The sequence below is a fragment of the Cervus canadensis genome, chromosome 4, assembly GCF_019320065.1.
Source record: "Cervus canadensis isolate Bull #8, Minnesota chromosome 4, ASM1932006v1, whole genome shotgun sequence".
In the NCBI taxonomy this organism is placed as follows: Eukaryota; Metazoa; Chordata; class Mammalia; order Artiodactyla; family Cervidae; genus Cervus; species Cervus canadensis.
In genome coordinates this window covers 57432547-57454498 of record NC_057389.1, presented here as the reverse complement: position 1 = coordinate 57454498, position 21952 = coordinate 57432547, and the positions used below count along the sequence as shown (strand labels likewise).

The 21952-nt window shown below is 42.1% G+C and overlaps 3 protein-coding genes across 8 annotated transcripts in view; 2 read left to right on the top strand and 1 right to left on the bottom strand.

The window, feature by feature from the left end:
- NRG2 (neuregulin 2) overlaps positions 1-7932 on the bottom strand; it is a 257705-nt gene extending 249773 nt beyond the window's left edge. For all 3 annotated transcript variants that reach the window (XM_043465324.1, XM_043465322.1, XM_043465325.1), the window contains exon 1: positions 7818-7932. The gene's annotated coding sequence lies outside the window, so the exon portion shown is untranslated. The remainder of the gene's footprint in view (positions 1-7817) is intronic.
- On the top strand, positions 6589-18689 carry PURA (purine rich element binding protein A). Of its 4 annotated transcripts, none has more exons than XM_043465330.1 (2): positions 6589-6606; positions 13281-18689. In XM_043465330.1, the coding sequence occupies exon 2, from the start codon at positions 13425-13427 to the stop codon at positions 14391-14393; it is 969 nt and encodes a 322-aa protein (XP_043321265.1). In that variant the 5' UTR covers positions 6589-6606; positions 13281-13424; the 3' UTR covers positions 14394-18689. The 4 variants fall into 4 exon arrangements, with proteins under 4 accessions (XP_043321265.1, XP_043321262.1, XP_043321264.1 ...); XM_043465327.1 differs by lacking the exon at positions 6589-6606 and adding an exon at positions 7303-7432; XM_043465329.1 differs by lacking the exon at positions 6589-6606 and adding an exon at positions 7939-12477.
- Positions 7431-21952, top strand: part of CYSTM1 (cysteine rich transmembrane module containing 1) — a 122938-nt gene continuing 108416 nt past the window's right edge. The window contains exon 1 of the transcript XR_006269002.1: positions 7431-7562. The gene's annotated coding sequence lies outside the window, so the exon portion shown is untranslated. The remainder of the gene's footprint in view (positions 7563-21952) is intronic.

Here is a 21952-nt window from a genome sequence, read left to right as displayed (position 1 = left end):
GAATACATGTAAATCCATGGCTGATTCATGTCAATGTATGACAAAAACCACTACAATATTGTAAAGTAATTAGCCTCCAACTAATAAAAATAAATGAAAAAAAAATATGCCTAGAATAAAATGATCTGAAGTAAGCTATGTAATTCATTGAGTGAGAGAAACTTAACAATGCAGTAACAGAGGTTTATTTGGCACATGCTACTGCTCAATAAACTAGATCCAAACTTTTTATGTGATCTGACATCTGACAAGACCACAATAATAAGGGAGGTGTCTCATAATTGTCCAAAGATATTCAAGTGAAAAGGCTGGTGAAAGATAATGCTAATCTGGAAACTTATCAGAATGAGAATGAGAATAAGTAAATTTCCAATGTCAACTTAAAATAGAAATGGCTGAAATTATAGCAGGAGCAAATAAAATGAAAAAAGTTATTGATAGATATTAGCTTATAAATAAAATGTAAAGTTGTGATGTCTGATACTTTAGAGCAGAAGGGAGAAACCACGCTCTTAGAAAGGGCTTATGGTCAAAACTTCTCCAAGGAAGAAGGGAGGGTGAAAAGGATAGAAAGAGGGAGAGTTAGTTTAGTGGCAAAGATTGCAAACTATAAAGGAAAATTGTCTATGTTCAGTTCTTAGCTTTGTCACTTAGTGCTGTGCTTAGGTGCTCAGTTGTGTCCGACTCTTTGTGACCCCGTGGACTGCACCCCTAGGCTTCTCTGTCCATAGGGATTCTCCAGGCTAGAAAACTGGAGTGGGTTGCCAGATCCTCCTCCAGGGGATCTTCCCAACCCAGGGATTGAATCCAGGTTTCCTGCATTGCGGGCAGATTCTGTACCATCTGAGCTACCAGGGAAGCGTCACTTAGTAGCTGTGTGATTTTTAGTAGGTTTCTTAATTTCTGTGTAGCTCAATTTTCTCATCTATAAAACGAGAATAACAGAACTTACTCATAAGGTTGTTGTGAGGATTTTATGAGATAATAGAGAGTATTTACACAGTGCTAGGCATATAATAAGAGCATTATATAAACACTGTACTTTTGAATAAAAATGTGTAAAGACTAACATCAATTTGATATTTAATCAGAGAACTAAGAAGAAATGTGATACAGGTCTACAATCTTTTATCCCAAATCCTTGGGGCCAGATGTGTTTCTGAATTTAAATTTCTTTCATATTTTAGGAATGTAAGGTATTATGCTACCTATGTTTTACTTAACTTAGATTGTCCTGGACAGCATACCTTAATCAAACACATATTTCCATAACGAAATGTACCAGTAGGCACACCAAGTGGAATTAATGAAGACTTTAAATAGTCATGTCAATTCAGATCCATTTTTGCCACAAAATGAATTAAGAAAAAAGTTTTTTGATTTTGGAACTGAAGATAAGGAGGGACTATGAAGCTTTGTCTGAAGAGCCATAAGCCTTTATTGTATTAAATAATGGAATAATAATCATGGGAAATCTAGAGCAATGCCGGGATTAAATGAAAAACTTTTCTGAAAACCTAATGAGTTTCTTTTTTCTCTTTAGAAAAAAAATGTATACCTAATATGAAGTATACCTGGATTATACACGTTACCTGAATTATACTTGAGTGACTGACTTTATGTGGCATAAATAAACACCTAGAACATAACACCTGGAACATCTCCCCAGCTCTTCCCATGACTACTTCAGATCTCTGATCATATGTTACCTTTTCAGAGACTTCTTTGATCACTCCATTTAAAATGTCAAGTGGAAGACATGCACACACACATCATACACAATCACACAGAAAACTCTTTCCTCTTACTTGTATTTTTTTCTTTTTAACACTTATTATTTAGCACCATATGATATATGAGTTTATTACATTATTTGTCTTGCTAGACTGGAAACTCTATGAGAGCAAGGATTTTGTTTTGTTCAAGCACCTAAAACAATGTCTGGCAAATAGGCACTGATACTGTTCAATAAATGACTCAAGAAAATAAGGCTGATTGATAAATAGTGGTGGGTTCCAAGAACCAGTTCTGAAGTAGCAGCTAATATTTATTTTCCAAAAGGAATTTCAAAGGGAAAAAAAAGCCATCTAAACTAAGCATTAGCTGTAATATGCTTATGTAATATGTATATTAATGAGATTCTAAAATAGTAATTAAAACATTTCTTTATTCACATAGTTATCAAGTAAAATTGATTTATCAATATCTAGAAAGTAAAAACTAGTCATTCAACTATATTTACAGTTAGCAATTAATTTTGAGTAAGCAGACAAGAAAGGACAGTGAAAAAGTTGGCTTAAAGCTCAACATTCAGAAAACTAAGATCATGGCATCTGGTCCCATCACTTCATGGCAAATAGATGGGGAGACAGTGGAAACAGTGGCTGACTTTATTTTTCTGGGCTCCAAAATCACTGCAGATGGTGATTGCAGCCATGAAATTAAAAGATCTTACTCCTTGGAAGGAAAGTTATGACCTAGACAGCATATTAAAAAGCAGAGACATTACTTTGCCAACAAAGATCCGTCTACTCAAGGCTATGGTTTTTCCAGTGGTCATGTATGGGTGTGAGAGCTGGACTGTAAAGAAAGCTGAGCACCGAAAAATTGATGCTTTTGAACTGTGGTGTTTAAGAAGACTCCCTTGGACTGCAAGGAGATCCAACCAGTCCACCCTAAAGGAGCTCAGTCCTGGGTGTTCACTGGAAGGACTGATGTTGAAGTTGAAACTCCAATACTTTGGCCACCTGATGTGAAGAGCTGATTCATTGGAAAAGACCCTGATGCTGGGAAAGATTGAGGGCAGGAGAAGGGGACGACAGAGGATGAGATGGTTGGATGGCATCACCGACTCAATGGACATGGGTTTGGGCGGACTCCGGGAGTTGGTGATGGACAGGAAGGCCTGGCGTGCTGCGGTTCATGGGGTCACAAAGAGTCGGACACGACTGAGTGACTGAACTGAACTGAAAGCAGACACGAAGAAAAGTTCTACTTGAAAGACAAAAACTCTATATAACACACAGTATTAAAAGAACTCCCTCTGTATTTTTCCCATGATGTATTTAGATTTTCCCCTTGACATATTTTATTCACCACAGAAATAAACACAACTGATTTTCATCGAATTGCCAAGTGCTACTGGACTGGGTTGTAAAAATGGCCTAAATTGGCCTCAGACGTATGTACATACCTACTCATGAATGTATGTATTCAGCCTTGCTCCATGTAATAAAATGGCAACATGTTGCTAACCTAAAGTAAGCAAGCAAAGGAGTTTTGGGGTCACCATAAAATGTGCAACAAAGTTCAGTGGTACATTCTAGTCCAGTAGATCCACTCTTTAGAAAGGCCCAGCTTTCTTCTCCATCTCCAACTTCATTCATATATTAGAGTTGGGAATTACTTTTTTAAAAATTATTATTTTATTATTTCTGTTTTATTTGTAGCTGCACTGTTTCTTCATTGCATCGCACAGGCTTCTCTTCTAGCTGTGGTATACAGGCTTAGTTGCCCTGTGCTACGTGGGATCATAGTTCCCCAACCAGGAACTGAACCCAGGTCTCCTGCATTGAAGCCATACTCTTTTAACATCTGAGCCACCAGGGAAGCGCTAACAGTATTCTTAATGGCTTTCAAATTCTGTTACCTCAGATTACACAAGGATTTTTCTATTAGAATTACTTGGAAAAAAAAATAGAAACTGAGATTGTTTATATACATTTCCAACAGGACAAGGGACCTTTGAAATAAGATTAATTAGCACACATATCTGGACCAGGTGTTGTTAACCAATGACTCTATGATGGAAGGAGGTAGGTAAAAAAGTCGAAGTCAGACAATTGATACAAAAAAAGATTAATTACATATAATTTGACAAAGAGGTCAAGCTTAAATAGTTACTGGCCCTTTTGCTCTCAAGTTGCATATTATTATTTAGTGGGCTACATTTTAGTGATATTGTGGGTAAGAGGATGAGGAGTGATTTTTCCACAGTTCTATACCCTCAACAGAGAGAATCCTGAGAACTGCTTCTGAGAACTGGTTGAATATCATGGGAGCACTTAAGGCATAAAAGGTCCACTTCAATAACTCAGGCACCAACAAAGAAAGCTAGTCTTGTTTACATGAAAATTCAAGATCACTAGCATAGTCTGTTTCAGGGCACATATGAACTATACAAGCCTCATGCTTCTGACCCTTGTCTTCAAGTCCCTAAACTGGAATAAAACCAATAAATGCCTGAGGAACCACTTCACACCCCAAACACGTGCAAACTTTGTTCCACACAACACTTTACTGCCAAAATGGAGTTGGCAGAAGTTTGGAGCTAAGGCCCCCAGGCTGCATGATTTGCTGGCGCAAGAGAGCTTAAAAATCTTAACATAATACTGCTGAGTTTGAGTTCTACCAATTTGCTTGAGACTCCTTCTCCAAGTTTGATTTGAGAAAAATGGAAGCTGCCATCAAGAAAGACTTTATTAACACTTCAACACCTACTCAGAAATGATTTGATTTCCCACTCCTAATGGTCATATCTCTATATTTTTTGGTGGTTGTATTTATAATTGTAAATCTAATGCAGTCAATTTTGTAATGCATGTAAAGTCAATTTTGCTTTGTTGCTTGGATATAGGGGTACAGGAAGAACTATTGTAAATATACAAGATTAACTACAACAAAGTTCTCCTTAGGAAACACTTGATCCAAATAACCCCATAGAGCCCAATTCATTACCCTCAAAAAAATATGGGAGAAATTAAGATACAGAATATCTGTAAATTACTATTATTTTACACTTGTTTTAGTTTGTCTTTTCACTTTGAGTTTGAGCAATTTTTTTTTTTTACATGAAAAATATAGGAAGCAAGAAAAGGGGCCAAGATGAGTTATTCTTTTCCACAAGGGTCAACAACAAGGTCCCATTCAGGACCTTCGTAAGTTTGATGCAATGCAATTAGTGAGGAAAATTGCAACTGAATTTAATAATTATAGTGAATACTGGCAACTATACCAGTCACAACTATAAACTTCTAAATACTTGAAAACTATGTAGTATTAAGAAACTATGGTTTGCTTTGGAAGGTTATCTTGTGCTGTTTCAATATGAGATCTTTAAAGATGCTACTTTCTCCTCATATAGCTAAAAACTAAAAATAAATTTATAAGTTAAGAAACCCCCACACACCTTTATAATCTTTTCCTTTAGTAACTCCATATATTTTATTCATTTCTCCGAAAACCTGTTTTTCCTCCTCTGGAGCCTCCTAAGTATTCTAATTCTCAGCTATGATTTCATATTTTCACCAGCTTCTAATCTTCACAATATAGTTGGAAGCACTTATAACAAAACACTCTAGGATATCAAGTTGCAGAAGACTGTAGTTTTGAACATATTTATATAGTAGTGCTGCCACCTAAAGATGAGGTGAATAAAGAAGCAATTCAAAGGAAATGACCCACCATTCTGAAGCCTGTCGCAGAAATTTTCTCATTTCTAACTAGGGATTAATAAACATTTTGCTATTTTGTTACTATGGAAGTTTGTTCCACAATAAATTATTGTTGAGTTGTAATTTTCTATGGCAGAAGTTTTCAAATTCAAACTTTTTAGTGATATGTAATTTGGGGTCTCCAGGAATATATCTCCAAACTTGTTTCTCTCAGACATGAGGTACTGCCTACAATACAATACATAAGTGGGGGGCGGGGGGGCGGGCGGCGGCAATCACAAGATACCCAAAAGTAAACTACTGAGAAATCTCTGGTTTAGTGGATAAAGCAGGTGTTAATAGGCCTATGGTGCTTCCCTTCCTTCATCTGTGACAGACTGCTTGCAACTCTCAACAACTGACATATTTCTGCAGCTCCATTTTCTCATCAATAAAATGGGGTTAATTTCACCTCTCTCCTACTTGCCTCCAAGACTGAGCTAGATAAGTTTCTTGGAAAAGTCCTGAGTTTAGAAGCCTACTCTTAAAAACAAAACATAAAAAATCTATTGCCTAATAAAAAGAGTATCTCAGTGTATTGCAAAGTTACCTCAAAATAAAATATACTCAAATAAGCTAAAACATTGACTAAGTTTTCTTAAATCACAGATTGACTTTTCAGAGAGCTATTTAAATAATAAAGACGTAAGTAAGGCTGTTTTCTGCTTCTTTTGCAGCCAATCATTTTCAACTGATCCGTCTTCTATGTACGCAGTGTTGCAAGAATGAGATGTAACAGCATACGAAGTGAAGGAAAAAGTTAACTTGTACCAAAAGTCTGTCAAAGCTGGTAAGATTTCAAGAAAACTTTTAGAAGGACATTTTGTAGTTTTGCATTTAGCCCTAGCATAGCAATTTATGAAAATTAACTCATCCGTTTTACTCTCTCCCTCTCGGCCGAAGGACGCATAAATATTATTTATCAGGGTTTTGTCCTTAGTCACAGTCCCTCAAAGGGGCCCAGTTTCACCTACACTGCGTGGGAGGCTGGGCAGCAACCCCACGCTTCCTGTCAAAGATTCCTGGGGCTAGAGCCTGAACCTGGTCTAGCCCCTTTCTTCTTTCTGCTAATCCTGCCTTTCCAGCCCCTCTCGGCTGGCGTCTGAAGGCCAAGGTGAGACCCTCCCGGGAGATGAAAGGCCTGTCGCCTCCTAAGAGATGCAGGCGGAACGGTGGAGAGTTGGGGGGGGGGGTGGCGCGGGTGACAGGGTGGTAGCGACACTGACTACGACGCTGAGGGCCCTAAGTTGGAGCTGACGCAGGCCCTACAGGGTTCCGTCCCCGCCTGAGCCTGGCTTCCGCCCTCAGAGCCCAACAACCGAGAAGTCCTCCCGGGGGCGCTACAGACGGTGGCTGGAGGAAGGGCGGGCAAAAAGGCCGCAGGGAGCCCCCTCCTCAGACGCGCCTTAAGGCCTGGGCCGTGGGCTGTTGACGTGCCAACGGTTGGGAGGGCGCGCGCACGCGCGAGATGGAGGGCGGAGGGAACGCGCTCGGCGGCCGCCGCCGCGGCAACTGAAACGGAGGGACGCGAGGGCGGAGGGCGCGAGCCACGGGAGGAGGGTGGGGGGGGAGATGGTGGGTAGCGGGGAGCGCGCGCTGACGTCGCCCGGAGTCACGCACAGAGCGCCGGGTTACGCGCCGACGTCTGGCTGCCACGACTTGCCGTCTGCGGCGGCGGCGGCGGCGGCAGCGAGCGGATCCCGCAGGGGAAGGAGGAGGAGGAGGGAGAGTCAAGGGGGCTGTGAGTGAGCGGGAGAGGCAGGGTGTGAGCCGGACTTGCCAGCGGGAGGGAGAACGAGCGAGAGCCGAGCCAGCCATCCGAGCCGCCTCCTCCTCCTCCCCTCGGCGTCCCGCCCCCGCCTGCCAGCCCGCCCTTCTCCCTCCTCAGCCGGCAGAGCCCGAGTGAGGCGCAGCTCGGCTCGCGCCGCTGTCCAGGACAGGTGTGCGCGCGCGCGCCCTGCTCCCCTCCCCCTTTCCTCGCGCCTGCCTAGCGCCTGCCTCGCGCGCGCCCTCCCTCCCTCCAGCCCGCGCCCTCCCTCACCTGCGGCAGGACAGCGCCCGCCCGCCCGGGTAAGCCCCTCGCGACCTTCTCTGCTGCCACTGCCACAGTTTGAGGTGCCGCCCACCTTGTTCCCTTGATTGCCCTCTTATACCCCAGGAATAATTACTGTACCGTTGTAGACATCCCCTCACCCTCCCTCCGGGGACCCTGGCAGTGCAGCAAAGCGCCCCCCCTCCCTCCGGAGCGCACGAACGAACGAACGAACTCCCACCTCCAAAAAAAGAAAATCACACGCCCCTTTAAAAAAAAGAAAACAATCCTACCTCCGCAGGCGCTGGAGACCACCAGTGGTACCGTTTGCTTAGAAATTCCTAAGCCTCATTTCCCCTGGCCACCTTAGCCTGGGGCCTGGGACAGTGCGCCAAACCTGGCCGACACTCCCTGCACAGCACCCCTGGCTGGAGGGGAGAGGAAGGAGGGTTCAAGGCTCCACTACCAACCCCTCCTTTCTCTGTTCAATCCCCACCCCACCCCCGCAATGCATACACCCGCCCAGTATGCGTTGCAAAAATAAAGAAGAATACATTGGTGCTGACAGCGCAGATGAAGCCAGGCCCAGGGATGGGTGGCCCGGACAAGGCATTTTTGCTGCCCCACAGAGCTAGGTCAGCTCCATAGTCTCCTCTGCTTTTGTCCGAGGGCAAAAGGGACGGATGTGAAGTTGGAGGGTCTTCCGTTTGAGCGACGGTAGGCCCCGGCAGCGGCTGAGATGTCAATGGGGAAAGGGACCCCCACAAATATATCTGCCTTGAGCCTGAATTCGGATAGAGAAAGGCTAAGAGTCCGGCTGGGAGAACGTTGGTTCGTTGCTGTCTACCCCTGAATAAATGCTACTTTAATTTCCGTTGTCTCTGCGGGACCCTCTTGAGGCTTCTAATTTCGTTCTTGTTTGGGCCCCTTACGTTTCGGTCGGACCAGGCGTTTGGGGACAGCTTTTTGCAGCGGTGTCTGTGCTTGAGTCCCGTGTCCTTGGAAGGGAAGCCCCAGTGCTTTATAATAGGCTGAATTTGGTTTGACATCTTTTGGTAGACTGTCAGAGGAGGAAAAGGAATTTTTTGATTACTTCAAGACCCTCACTGCTCCCCGCCCAAACTGACGTTTTCGAATTGCGGCTTTGGAAATTGGAGTGTTGACTAGAGTGTGGAAAGAGTTGCTGATTTCATTCCTTTGGGTACTAGTAAAATTATTTAAGAATCAGACGAAAGAGAGTTATTGACATTTGCATCGGTTCTGTTTGGATCTTTTGGGTATATAAAATGTCGGGTTCTCTGAATCTTTTATCGAATTTAGAGTGTGTGCTACATTTATTTAATTCTTCTGCAAATGCTTAAAATAACATTTTGTGAAACGTGAGGATTCTATCACATGGATTGTTCTCTTCAGATTTTAAATGTTTAGTTCATATATTTAATCCTAAACATTTAAATAGCATTGGAGAGGCATAGTTTTAAAGATTAAGTAAGCTGTAGAAAGGGGATAGACTTTTTAAAAATGATCGTTGAAATACTGTTAGTCGTTGTTGTTAAAATGTTAAGATTTATTTGATAGTTTCCCTTAATTTTCCCGATAGCTAGCCATGAGAAGAAATGGGTAATTCCTCCACTTTTGAACAGTTGCAGTACAACATTCCAGTTTAGTTTTAATGATTTGAGTATTGAAGATAATTGTTGTCTGGTTTAAAACAGGCATTTAACCTAAGTAGCACTTGAGAACACAAATACTAATGGTTTTGCTGCTTTTTTATTTGGGAAATATGTGATTCTGTGAAATATTAATGAGTGTATTGTTTCTGTTGGAAACTCCATAATCAAGAGTTTATTACCCAGAGGTAGATTCCCTCTCTCCAAGTTTATTTTGTAAATGTGTGTTAACTTTTACTTTTAGAATTAGATTATTTCAGACTCATCCGTAGTTCAGTCTGAGGAAAATGAGGGGTTTTTTTTTCCTTCTTGTTCAGCCTAGTATCTATTTCTCTAGCAAACAATTTTTTGTTGTTAAGAGTTTGTTAAAGATGTAGAAATAGAGTAATTAAAGATAAAGCAATCTCAATTCTCTTCAAAATGTGTGTGTATTGTTAATAAGAGAGCACACTAAATCTAGAGATGTTTATCAGGTTTTAAAAATGTAAGCAAACTTTGAGGAGAAAGGGAATTTTTTTATGGTTTTTTCATTAACACAGATACTTTGTGCATATTAATGTATTTCGTTTTCCCTGTGTCTTTCTTACATTGTATTGAAACTATAATTTTAATTCTGCAACTATTTGTTTTAAAATAACAATGCAAACATCTAGACACTAGAATTGGCTTTTCATTTACCAAGTTAGCATGTTGTCTTGGTAATTAACAAATGGCTAGATGTGTTTTTAAATCCACAAGTTTGCTCATGGATTTTCTGTGTTAGTATGCAAATCTAACTTTGAAATTCTGTTTAAGGTTCTAACCTCTTTGTTTTAAGACTTTTCTCTCAGACAACCTTTTAAGGGTACTGTATTCTATAGCCTAAGGAAAGCCGCCTTTCCCCACCTCTCCCATTCTGACCAAAAGTCCACACTCACAGGCTTATCCTGAAATAAACTCTCTTGTTTGAGTAGTGAAAATGTGTTAAATATCCTATTTATCATTGTATTATTTTGGGAAAGGCATTATTAACCTTGGTTGCTTTTAGATACATTTACAAACTAGGCAAGAAGCTAATATATAATGGAAAAATTTTATACATATATAATAAAAAGCATGAAATAAATACATATTTATATGGAGAGTTCCAGGTCTCAGTTGTTAGCTGATTTGAGCTTAAAATTCCCAGTTTATGCGTGCAAATGATATTTAACTTGTGTTTTGTCTAAAAACTTTATCAGTTGCCTCTGTACTAGGAAACTAAGACATCAGTTCCTGGTGAGCATCATTTTTTTTTTTTTTTTCAGAAAATAAGGGCATTCCCAAATTCAAACCACTTCAGAACCCTGGACGTAAACATTTGGGACAGGGAAAGAAATTTAGACCCCAGAATTGGTTCAAGAAGGCGGGCAGTTTCAAGCTCTACTTTTTGGTTCTGGGGGAAGCGATTTTTTAGTATGGAAGAGTGACAAGGACTGGCAGCCGCGTGCTCTCTCCTCGCAGCCCCACTGGCCTTTGCTGCTTTGAGCTCTCCAGAGGGGACAAGCGCTCGGTTCAGTGCGAGGTAAAATCACGAGAAAGAATAGCGGCTCTTCTAGATCGGTCTTAACCAGGTCGTAGTAGTCTCAACTTACAGGTGGGAGCGTAATGCCCCGCCCAGCTCTGTGCGGAGACCATGCCACGCTGCCTTTGCGACCCTGTTTGGGACGGGGTCTATCCAGGGTCCTGATCGCTACCATGCAAACCTAGAGGAGCCGCCGCTTCTTCACACGTGCATTTTTGTGTGGTGGGCAGTGCACCAGTTGTTCCTATATCTCCTCCCGACAGACTTGGGGACAGGGGCGGGAGCGCAGAAAAATCAGCAATGAAAGGGGACTACTCAGTGCTACAGGATGCCCCTAAACTAGGGGGAAGTTCTTTATGGGGCCCAAAACCTGTGATTTCGTCTCTCACAGTGGGCCTCCTGTTCAGAGAGCCATTTCAGGGACAACTGGACAGGTGGGTAGTTCTGAGACTGGTTCACAGGACTATCCCAGTTTTCTTTTCCGAAGTCCGAGTGCTCTGCCTATTTCTTCCTCTTTAGCGGGAAGTAGTGAACGTCAGCCCAGAGCTGAAGTAGCTACTGCTGGGTTGAATGGGGCCCTTGGAAGAGAAAAAGGAAGCTGGGAATACTTAGCAGGCAGGTTTGCCCAGGAGATGAAGGGATGTATCAGGGAGCTTTAACGTCTCAGGCGTTGACAAGACTTATACCCTGGGCTGGTCTGGGTTTGTTTATCATTAGTCCCCTCTTTACCCTTCTCTTTTCCAGGAAGCTTGGGCAGCCAGGTACTCAGATGTCTTGGGGGTTAAAAGTGAGGGAGGCAAGTCTCCTTACTTTTGGGGGCAGGGGATGGGCGATGTTCAATGGGAATGGAGCCTACAGATGAGATGGTCGTACTCTTCTCAGGATGGAGGCAGCAATCCATGCTTGAGAAAACCAGGAATAGGGCTGTGGGGTCTGTAAGCCCCCTGCAGAAGGTGATGGGGGCATCTGGGAGCACAGGTAGGAGATGCCCTGGAGATAGGCCCTGGCTTTCCCACAGCTGCTAGGACTGCAGACTGCAGTGAGGGAGTATAAGCATTAGCTGTCTATCTGGGAGAAGGAAAATAGGCCCTAGATTATGCCTCAGATCTAGGAAGAGAGAAATCTATTTCTGAGCCCCTTCCTGAGACCAGAGAAGACCCCTTTTTGCTGTCACTGGTTTAGCTGTCATTGGTAATGGTAATGGTAATGGTAACCTAGCTGTCTTCCTAAAAACCAGCGATCATTTAGTGTTTTACTTTTTGAGAGATGGGGGATCTCCTTGACACTTAGGAGTTTCTGGGAGGATGAGTAAAAGGGGCGAGCGAACCTGCGTTAATGAATCCCTTAAGGAACTGCGTTTCCCAGGAAATTCCTGACATTTTTAGCTCGTGAATTTCCTAAAGCCTGCTTGGTTTTCTTCATTCTGGGTCCTTCCAGAGAGGAAGAGTGGGGCTAGGGGCTGAAGGCTCGGCTGGGCCTGGTTTATCCGCAGAGCTGGCCGGCAACCCTGGCTGGGCTCAGCCCTGAACTGGGTGCCCCCCTTCCCCAAATCTCGGGAGGAGGAGGGGGAGGCAGGCAGGCAGTCTTGGTCCCAAAGGGGGCTCTTTGAAGGTTTTGGGGTGAGTGCGGGGTTTCTTTCTGATTGTTGGTTGGGGAGAAGGGCAGAGCCAACGGAAAAAGGCACTGCGGGCACCCCGGCCCTGGTGCGGCTGCCGTCCTCTGCTCGGCTCCCCCCTACCGGTGAGTGCGCCCGCCCGCCCGACTGTGCGGGGCTGCGGTTGGGGGGAGGGGGGAGCGGGATCATCTGAGGCCAGAGCCGCTGTCGTGCGCGGGGAGGGGGAGCGGCGGGAGCGAGGGGAGGGAGAGGGGAGGGACGGGCTAGGTGTCTGGTGCTCCACGCCACTGCTGCCGGCGCCCCGTCCTCATCCCTGGCAGCCCCTTTTGCAGCTAAGGGTTACAAGCCGCACCACCTCTTCTCTTCCTCGGCCGCCCCTGCGGCCAGGGCTCTGCGGTAGGAGACGGCCCAGCCAAACGACGGGTGGGCCTGTCTGGGTTTGGATCTGGTTCTGGATGGGGCCCGCAGAGGAGGGGGTTGCCGTGACTCGGTGTCCCCTCTGCAGCAGTTCGACTGCGTTACGCAGGCCCCTCCTCCTACATCCTCTTTGGGGTCACTGGAAAACAGAGCTCAGGCCCGCTCCCTGTGCTTAGTATGGCAGTCCCCTTCCTACCCCTAGTCCCCCAACTCCCGGGGCCGAGGCTGCCCAGGGTCTGGCCAACAGCGACAGCTACAGTGGTGGCGGCCGTGGCGGCAGCAGCTGCGACGCGGCGCGTCCTGATCCCCCCCACCCCCCAGCCAGGGGTGTAGGGTGAGGGCCGGTGGGTGGGCGCCGCCTGGCGGGCGGGCGGATGGGGGACTGGCAGCAGGGAGGGGGCACGGGTCACGTGCCGGCGGGCGGGTGGGCGCGTACAGTAGGGCGCCCTGCTACTGTACTGGGGAGTCAGTGCCCTGTTACCGGGTCTCGTCTGTCTCGTCTCTCCCGCAGATCTCGCGAGAGTGGCTGACTGGCTGTGGGGGTTGCGGCGGCAGCAGGCGGAGCCGGGGAGGGAAAGCAGCGGCGGCTGAGGCGACTGAGGCGGCGGCGGGCGGAGCGGCAGGCGGCGGCGGCGCGGCGGCGGAGCGCAGCATCATGGCGGACCGAGACAGCGGCAGCGAGCAGGGTGGTGCGGCGCTGGGCTCGGGCGGCTCCCTGGGGCACCCAGGCTCGGGCTCCGGCGGGGGCGGTGGTGGCGGCGGGGGCGGCGGCGGCGGCAGTGGCGGCGGCGGCGGCGGCGGGGCCCCGGGGGGGCTGCAGCACGAGACGCAGGAGCTGGCCTCCAAGCGGGTGGACATCCAGAATAAGCGCTTCTACCTGGACGTAAAGCAGAACGCCAAGGGCCGCTTTCTAAAGATCGCTGAGGTGGGCGCGGGCGGCAACAAGAGCCGCCTTACTCTCTCCATGTCAGTGGCCGTGGAGTTCCGCGACTACCTGGGCGACTTCATCGAGCACTACGCGCAGCTGGGCCCCAGCCAGCCGCCCGACCTGGCCCAGGCGCAGGACGAGCCGCGCCGGGCGCTCAAGAGCGAGTTCCTGGTGCGCGAGAACCGCAAGTACTACATGGATCTCAAGGAGAACCAGCGCGGCCGCTTCCTGCGCATCCGCCAGACGGTCAACCGGGGGCCCGGCCTGGGCTCCACGCAGGGCCAGACCATTGCACTGCCCGCACAGGGGCTCATCGAGTTCCGCGACGCTCTGGCCAAGCTCATCGACGACTACGGAGTGGAGGAGGAGCCGGCTGAGCTGCCTGAGGGCACCTCCTTGACTGTGGACAACAAGCGCTTCTTCTTCGATGTGGGCTCCAACAAGTACGGCGTGTTTATGCGAGTGAGCGAGGTGAAGCCCACCTACCGCAACTCCATCACCGTGCCCTACAAGGTGTGGGCCAAGTTTGGACACACCTTCTGCAAGTACTCGGAGGAGATGAAGAAGATTCAAGAGAAGCAGAGGGAGAAGCGAGCTGCTTGTGAGCAGCTTCACCAGCAGCAGCAGCAGCAGCAGGAGGAGACAGCCGCTGCCACCTTGCTGCTGCAGGGTGAGGAAGAAGGGGAAGAAGATTGATCAAACTGAATGGAAAAAACCCACACACACATGCATACACACACACACACACACAGCCACACACAGAGAAACTATACTGTAAAGAAAGAGAGAAAATAAAAAGTAAAAAAGTTAAAAAAAAAAAAAAAAAACCTGTTAACTCCAAGGGAGCACCACCCACAGAACCTCCACCAACTGACAGTTTCTCTTCTTGACTTGCCACCCATCGCTGGATGTTGTCCACTTTATCCACCATATAAAACAGTAAGCAGCTGCTAAAAACAAAAAACAAAAAAAAATACAAAAAGTAATAACATTATATGAACTGTGTTTCCTACTTGATTAAAAAATATAAAGAACTGAGTGTTTATTTCCCTAATTAACCAAGAACTTTTGTACACGTTTAAGCTATTATTATTAAAAGTGTTTGCAAAATGGTCAAGATTATAATATTGCTGAATTATATAAAAGTCCTTTTCATGTTGAGCTAACATTTGACTTTAGCACAAAAAAGAGATATTTTAGAACACGTAAAATAATATTTTTAGTTTTTCTCATTTTGTTACCAAATTTCAAACCTTACATGGAGGTTATTATAGTATATTTGACACCCTATATACCTGTGATTAGAGATGTGTATATATATGAGGGCTAGGCATGCTGTGTGTCTGAGCTTTGTCTAAATGTTATGCAGAAGTTTGTAGAGTTAAAGGTACGTAGGTTTAATTCATGCAAGGTAAACAATAAGTGCTCTCTTTTATACAATATGCATTGCATCTGGACCTTAAACATATAAAAATGGTCAGTGAAACTTCTGTGAACATGAAGAAATTATTAAAAAAGGCATTTAAATGAAATTTGCTAAGTTGTGATTTTTACGGTTGGAACCAAAGTTATTCAAATAGTAAAAGAAAAAAGAGAAAGAAAGAAAAGGAAATCTCCCATAATATTTTTCTGCATCTGTTTGCTTTGAGTAGGCATTTTGTCATTATTGTGTATATGAGATGTACTTGTATCGTTCATAATATATTTTTTTTATTATGTGTAGAAAGATTTTAAAAACTTAACTAACGTGCAGCAATTTCCAGTGAACCTGTACTTGGACATCAGGTAGTGAGTCTATTTGTGGTCACTAGCACTGTCTCCTAAACTTGTAAGAGGTCTGAAGCTATCCTTTGATTTTTGCCAGTGCTATTAACTTATGTAGACCTGTTAACAAGCAGAGCAACACAATTATAGTTATCCTACTGAGCCATGGATTCTGAGCTTCATTTTAAAAGTGAAAGCCAAGTTGGTGTATGTAAAGGATTTCCATGTAGCTGTGGTGCTAGTTATTACTGGCTACATTATATGCTAAGTGTATTTGTGTTCCCCAAGTGTACAAGCCTTCTATCAAAAGTATGTTCTATAACTCATATATTCAAGGTGTAGGGTATGAAAATGCAAAGCTTAGGAGAGCACTTTACCAAGCTGGTGTCCTCCAAACTGAAATTGTTTGTAACGATAGTCTTTTACAGGTTTTCATTTAAAGATGTTTGTGTGCTTTTAATTGACAACTAACTTCTTGCTGCTGTATAGTAAAATATTAATATATTTTTATCATTAAACTGCTGCATGACTATCATCTTTGAGTGAAGAGAAAATGTTATAAAAAAAAAGATGCCTTAAACAGTACATTTTGGTTTGGAATTCTGTAGAAAGTATTTTGGTTTTTAAAAAAAAAAAAGGGGTCTTGTCTGACATAGAGAGTTCTGGGGATAGAATTGTTATCTTGGCAAATCCAGCCATGTAGATCTAACTGCTGTATGTAGAAGACACCACCTGTAGGAGCTGGAAGGTATCAGTGCTTCTCACATTGTAAAGCATTGGCCTAGGAAGGTGAAACAGTTGTCTTTTTGAAGGATTTTTCTTTCTGCTGGTTCTTTGGGTTTTGATTTGGTATTTTTAAGCTCCCTGGTTGAGTGTGTTGTCTTTGTTTTTGAGATCTACTGTATGTGTTGAATAACAAGCTATTTCCATTGTACTGTGCATTTTCCCATTAAATTGTTTGCTTTTAATATTCATACAATGTTTAATATGAGGTGACCGTACAATAGTTAGGAGTTTCTTTACTTACAAAATCACTGGAAATGATTAAATTGCTTTTCCCCTTCCCCCAAGGTGCATTTTTCTTATTTCCACATAGTAAAGTTGAGCTTTTACAGTGCATAATGTGACATTTGGAATGCTTATCAACTGCATGTAAACATTAATAACCTGCACTTTTTTGTCTTAAGGTTTGTTGAGCTGTTTTGTTCACTGTACTTTAACTGTGATATGGAAAAGACTGCATTCTCTGTGCTGTTATTAGTTAGGAAAGAGAATTGCTTTGATTTTGTCTCTTGTTTACTATAGCTTCTTAAAGTTAAGCCTTGTACTACAGGTTGTTGGAGTACTCCTAGATCAGTGTTTCATAGTAGCCAGCAATAAGTAGTGCAAGTCAACAAAAACACAGCAAACTTAGGCAAAGTGTCCTTTCTTTGAGATGCGAGTTCTTTCATGAGGTTTTCTTTAGGGTCCGAGTTACCTAAAGTGAAGCCTTTCATAGCTATAGACTTCAGATTCTGCTTGGAATCCTACCGGATCAAGAAGCACATGTATTGTGCAATTATCTTTACACTATAACAGTTAAACACAATCTTACTAAGATTTTGAAACCAGTGTCTGATTTATGGTCAGTGGATTTTAAAAGAAATCCACATTCAGATCTTTTAAGACTTAAAACGTGATCATAGAAAAGACTAATGACTGTAAAGATGCTCTTTTTTTTGCATCTCACTTTACCTCCCCAAGTACCCCCAACCTTCCCTTTTCCCTTCTCCTGTTTCATCCTTTTTCCACCCTTCCCCCCAGGTGCTCGGTACTTTACCAAGGTTCTATAACTCAGTGTTTTATGTTGGAGTTTTTCCTTGTTTTTATTTTACTAGTTGGTAAACCCTGTTTGTGCTGAAACAAAAAAGGAAATGGTATATTTGACCATATGTGTTATTCATAGAAGACAGTATGATCAAATGTGCCAAAAACATGTAAACAAAAGTTAATTCATGACAAGTATGCCTTATTTTTAATGATCTGCTTTGTCTTACAATTAAGGTCCAAGAGCTTGGTTAAACTATACTATTTGCCTAAGTATAAAAGAACACTTGAAATGCATTACATTCTTTAAAATGAGAGACATTGTCAAGTAATTTAATCCAGAGATCAGCCACCAGATTTTAAATGCCCATATAAGTGTGTGTGTTTGGTATTGTTCGTTTTTTTGGTTTTTTTTTTTAAGTCACCAAATCTTTTTTTAAGCTACTTTTTATTTGTGCCTCCTATTTATCATGCTGATGTTGGAAGCAGCAGTCATCCAGCCACAGAGGGAGCTAAAGTTAACTAACCAGAACTGTAGAAATCATTATACATGCCTTTGACAACAAAGGAAGTTCATAAGAAAAGCCATGTTGGCTTTTCCTCCACTAGATACAGATTGGAGGTAGATGAATATTTGCCAAATGGAAAAAAAGACAATGTGAGTCAGAAAGACAGACTTTTCCAGCTTCTCAAAAGCCATGGAGAGTAGAAACCAAAACCAACAGGGAAATAAAAAACCTTGAAAGTCTCACTTTCTAGTTGTCCCATGCAGGGGTTGAAATTTGACTCAAAGTGAAAAATATATCAATGTATTTTATAGGTCTTCACATCTAGAGATGGATAACTATCCCAATTTGGTTTTTCAGGTGATGGAGAAAGCTGCTAGTAATTTTAACCCCTGCCTAAAGAAGACAGATAATTTCATTTGGGAGCAAGTACTTGTTGCCTTGAAAAATAGCACTGTAATAGCCTATGATAATTAGTTATAGAATAACCTTTTTCCCTTTTAAACTATGCAAATTATTAAATAAGTGTAAATTAGGACTCAATTAAAGATAGTTGATTATATTGCAATCAGATGGCATTCACAAACTTAACTGGAGCATATACAAATAAAATCTATTAGTCTAAGAGTTTTGTATGCTAACAGAAAAAATATAATTTAGCTACCTATTCTAAAAATGGTGAATATTATTAATATTGTACAATAGGACTGGGAAGACTGCCTCCTTTTTTGAAGAGAGAGATTAAGGATTTTTATAATTGTTTTTCATCAAATTTTAATATTTTTGTCAAATTTTTAGGTATTTAATTTGTAAAACAGTTTGCTTTGTACTGGCATACAGAAAATAGGGTATTGATTTTAAACTTTTTGAAGCCAAGTGATCAAGTACATTTGTAATAAAAGTCAATGGATCTATATCAGTTGTACTCACTGTTTTCATTTCTTATACTTATAGGAATGCTGTACATTTTCTGCAGGAAACAACTAAATTTGGGTGGAAGGGAGGGGAAAAGATAAGTCCATTGATAATGAGAATATGGGTGGGTACCATGACCCAACTACTTTATATAATCTTTAAGTCAGTTAAGATTTGGTATATTAAAAAAGGTGTATAGGTCACTTTTTTCCTACCTTTTTTCCTATGAAACTTGATGTTTGTGGGGGTTGTCTCATTCAGTTTTTTCTGTGCTTTTAACACTTTTTATTTAGCAATGTTGAAACTTTCTAAACTAACACTTTTTTCTTTTATGATATTTTGGGTTTTCTGCCAGCCATGATTGACCCCACCATGGGCATGATTATTTTTATCTCGCACACATGGTGGAGGAAATGTCAGCCCACTCCAGTATTCTTGCCTGGAGAATCCCATGGACAGAGGAGCCTGGCAGGCTGCAGTCCATGGGGTTGCAAGAGTCGGATATGACTTACCAACTAAACCACCACCACACATGGTTCACCCTGTCTTCAGTATTCCCACTCATTTTTCATGTTAACACATACACACATTTCCACATGATTTCAGAGTGGAGATTTCTGAAATTGTTCTGGTGGCTTTCGTAGCTCCTTGATTTGTCTTATTTTACATGTCAACGTACTTTTAAGATTTTTTTCCCCCATAAAAAGTGAGATACCAAATCTGATGACTTTTTTCATTTTCAGTATCAGAATGAGATCCTGCTTTCTATATAAAAGGATGCTAAGAGAATCTTTAGCCACTTAAGTTTGAAAAAGGTTGGTGATAACTGAGTATAACATTTATAGTTGATGATCCCTAAAATTGGATATCAACGATTTGTAAATATATATTTATATATGCACGCTTCCCCATGAAAGTGAAATGAATAGGAAAGAGAATTTATTAGAATTGCTTAAGTGAATAAATTCACTAAAGTAATCTGTGCAAAGTTGTTTGTTAAAGTTTATCTACTTTTAAATCTCATAATATTTATTTTCATTGAAAGTTAACCAAATTTAGACTATTCATAATGAAATTATGTGACACTTAAGTGATCACTGCTATTAAAATCACTATTTTTACCCAGCAACATTAATATAAAGAATTTGCAATAATTTTTAAGAAAAGCTGATTTTAATGTTTGAAGAGTTATTTGCTCCTAAAATAAAACCCAAATTTAAGGCCTAGGCCCTTTGATAGGCCCTTTTAGAGTAGAAATTTCATTACTATGGTGATCATCTAAATTAGCATTAGCATGAGTCAGGCAGAATTTCATAATGCAAGAACCAGGTAAAAAGTGAAATATATGATTGGTTTCAAGCCAACAATTTGTTACCTTTCAGTTGCTAAACTGACTGCCAAGTTTTGATGTTGGATGGTCCTAGGCCATTTATGTCTTTAGGAAGGTTGAATATGGCAAAGGTTACTTGTTAGAAATATTTTTCTTAAAAAGAATTTCACAGCTACTCATTTTTATTTTGTCCCCATATTGTGTTTGGTATTTATTTTCTTTTTTCCTGATGTGCTTTACTTTTGTGGAAAATTGTCTTGTTTGATAGGTAGAAACATGGTGGTGATCCTCTGTGTAAAACAAAGTTATTTCTTATGGACCAGAAATATTTTACTCATTTTGGAATTGCAAGATTTTTGCATTTTCATGAATATATACTTTGTTTTGGTGGTTATTAGTAATTTGCTTATAAATTTTTATAACACTTCCTAGAAAAAACTTAAGCTAAAGAGTTTAATTTTCTTGATTTAGGGTGCACTTTAATAATTTAAGAAGCCTCCAAGTTCAAGGACCAAACCTTTATATTCTAGAATTGTGGGAAACCTGGAAATACTCTTGTTAGCATGTGTTTTGCTCTAAACTGGATTAACACAGAAAAATCCTAAGAGGACTTATGTTCTTACTACGAAGTAGCAGTCAAACTTACGGGACAGGTGACTTAGGTATTCACATTGACCAGCTCAGTGATGGCCATCTGCTGATGAGCTAATAGTCGTGCTGGGGAATGAGTCAAACTCCCGTTGAGCTGGAGTGGATTGGCAGTTCCAGTGCAGGTAGTTGTTGGTGACATTTGACCTACCTCCCTACCCTATACACTGGAATTTTCTTTTTCCCATCCTCCTTTTTCCTTGTTTTGCTCTCTTTTATACTTCTTGCCATAGGCCTGCCAGTGGCACTCCAGTTTACCTCCTTAAGAAGGAAGTAAAGAAATTGCTGACTCCTGCCTTAGAAAAGAACATAGCTAACTGATCCCAGAAAGATTTCTGTATTATGAGGTAATTGCGCAGTTTCTTCTGACGGCTGTCTTCCCTGTAGTCTTAAGTTGGCAGTTTGAAGAGCATTGACATTGTTAAGATATGTATGAATTGAAGAAAGTAAGAAGTATGTGTATTTTAGGTAAGTTCTTGGAGCTGAGACTTACTGGTTTGGAAATTTGAGAGCAGAAAGGGGGAGAGCTGTTTAAATGTGTTTATGAATAGAAGTGTGAGAGGTATACAAGGGAATGGTTTGGAGGTAAAGTAGGAGAAATTTTTACTGGAGGTAGGAAAAGACACAGAGTTTAAATGAGAGTTGTTTGCTAAGGACAATGAAGCTGATGGTCACTAAGGAAGTTTTCAGAGAAAATGGGTCCCTTGTTGGTTATGAGAGAGCTATTGGTCTACGTTATGATGATGATGATGATGCAGTATATAAATCTGTTTTCAGGTATAGGATGTTTGCTTTTCTGGACAAATATAAATAGCACAATTGTGGAATGGCAACTTTTCTGGTTAAGGCAGATGGTGCTAGAGACTTATTTAGAGGGGAAGAAATTTTAAAAGTTTCAAACTTTTTCATATTTATTTTTAAACTATCAGAAATATTTATCATACAGACTATTCTCCTGGGCTCATGTTACAATGTAGTTTACATTTGCTTTTCAAAATGTTCTTTAGATCAAATTATTCAGTTTTGCAGTCCACAAAGATCCATATTATGCCTTGCTTTATAGAACCTTGAGCCTTTGTTCCACATGAATTTCTAGAAGTACAATAAACCAGGTTAAAAACACTGAATTGAAATCTTAGGTGTCTTTTCTATTTGTTTTCTGTTTGCAGTCCTAGCAACTATTTAACATTGTGGCCCTTACGAGACCCTCAAGAATATATATTTCTGAAATTAGGCAACATACCCGCCCTCAAACTCAAGTTTCTGTTTATTTTTCCACTTTCTAT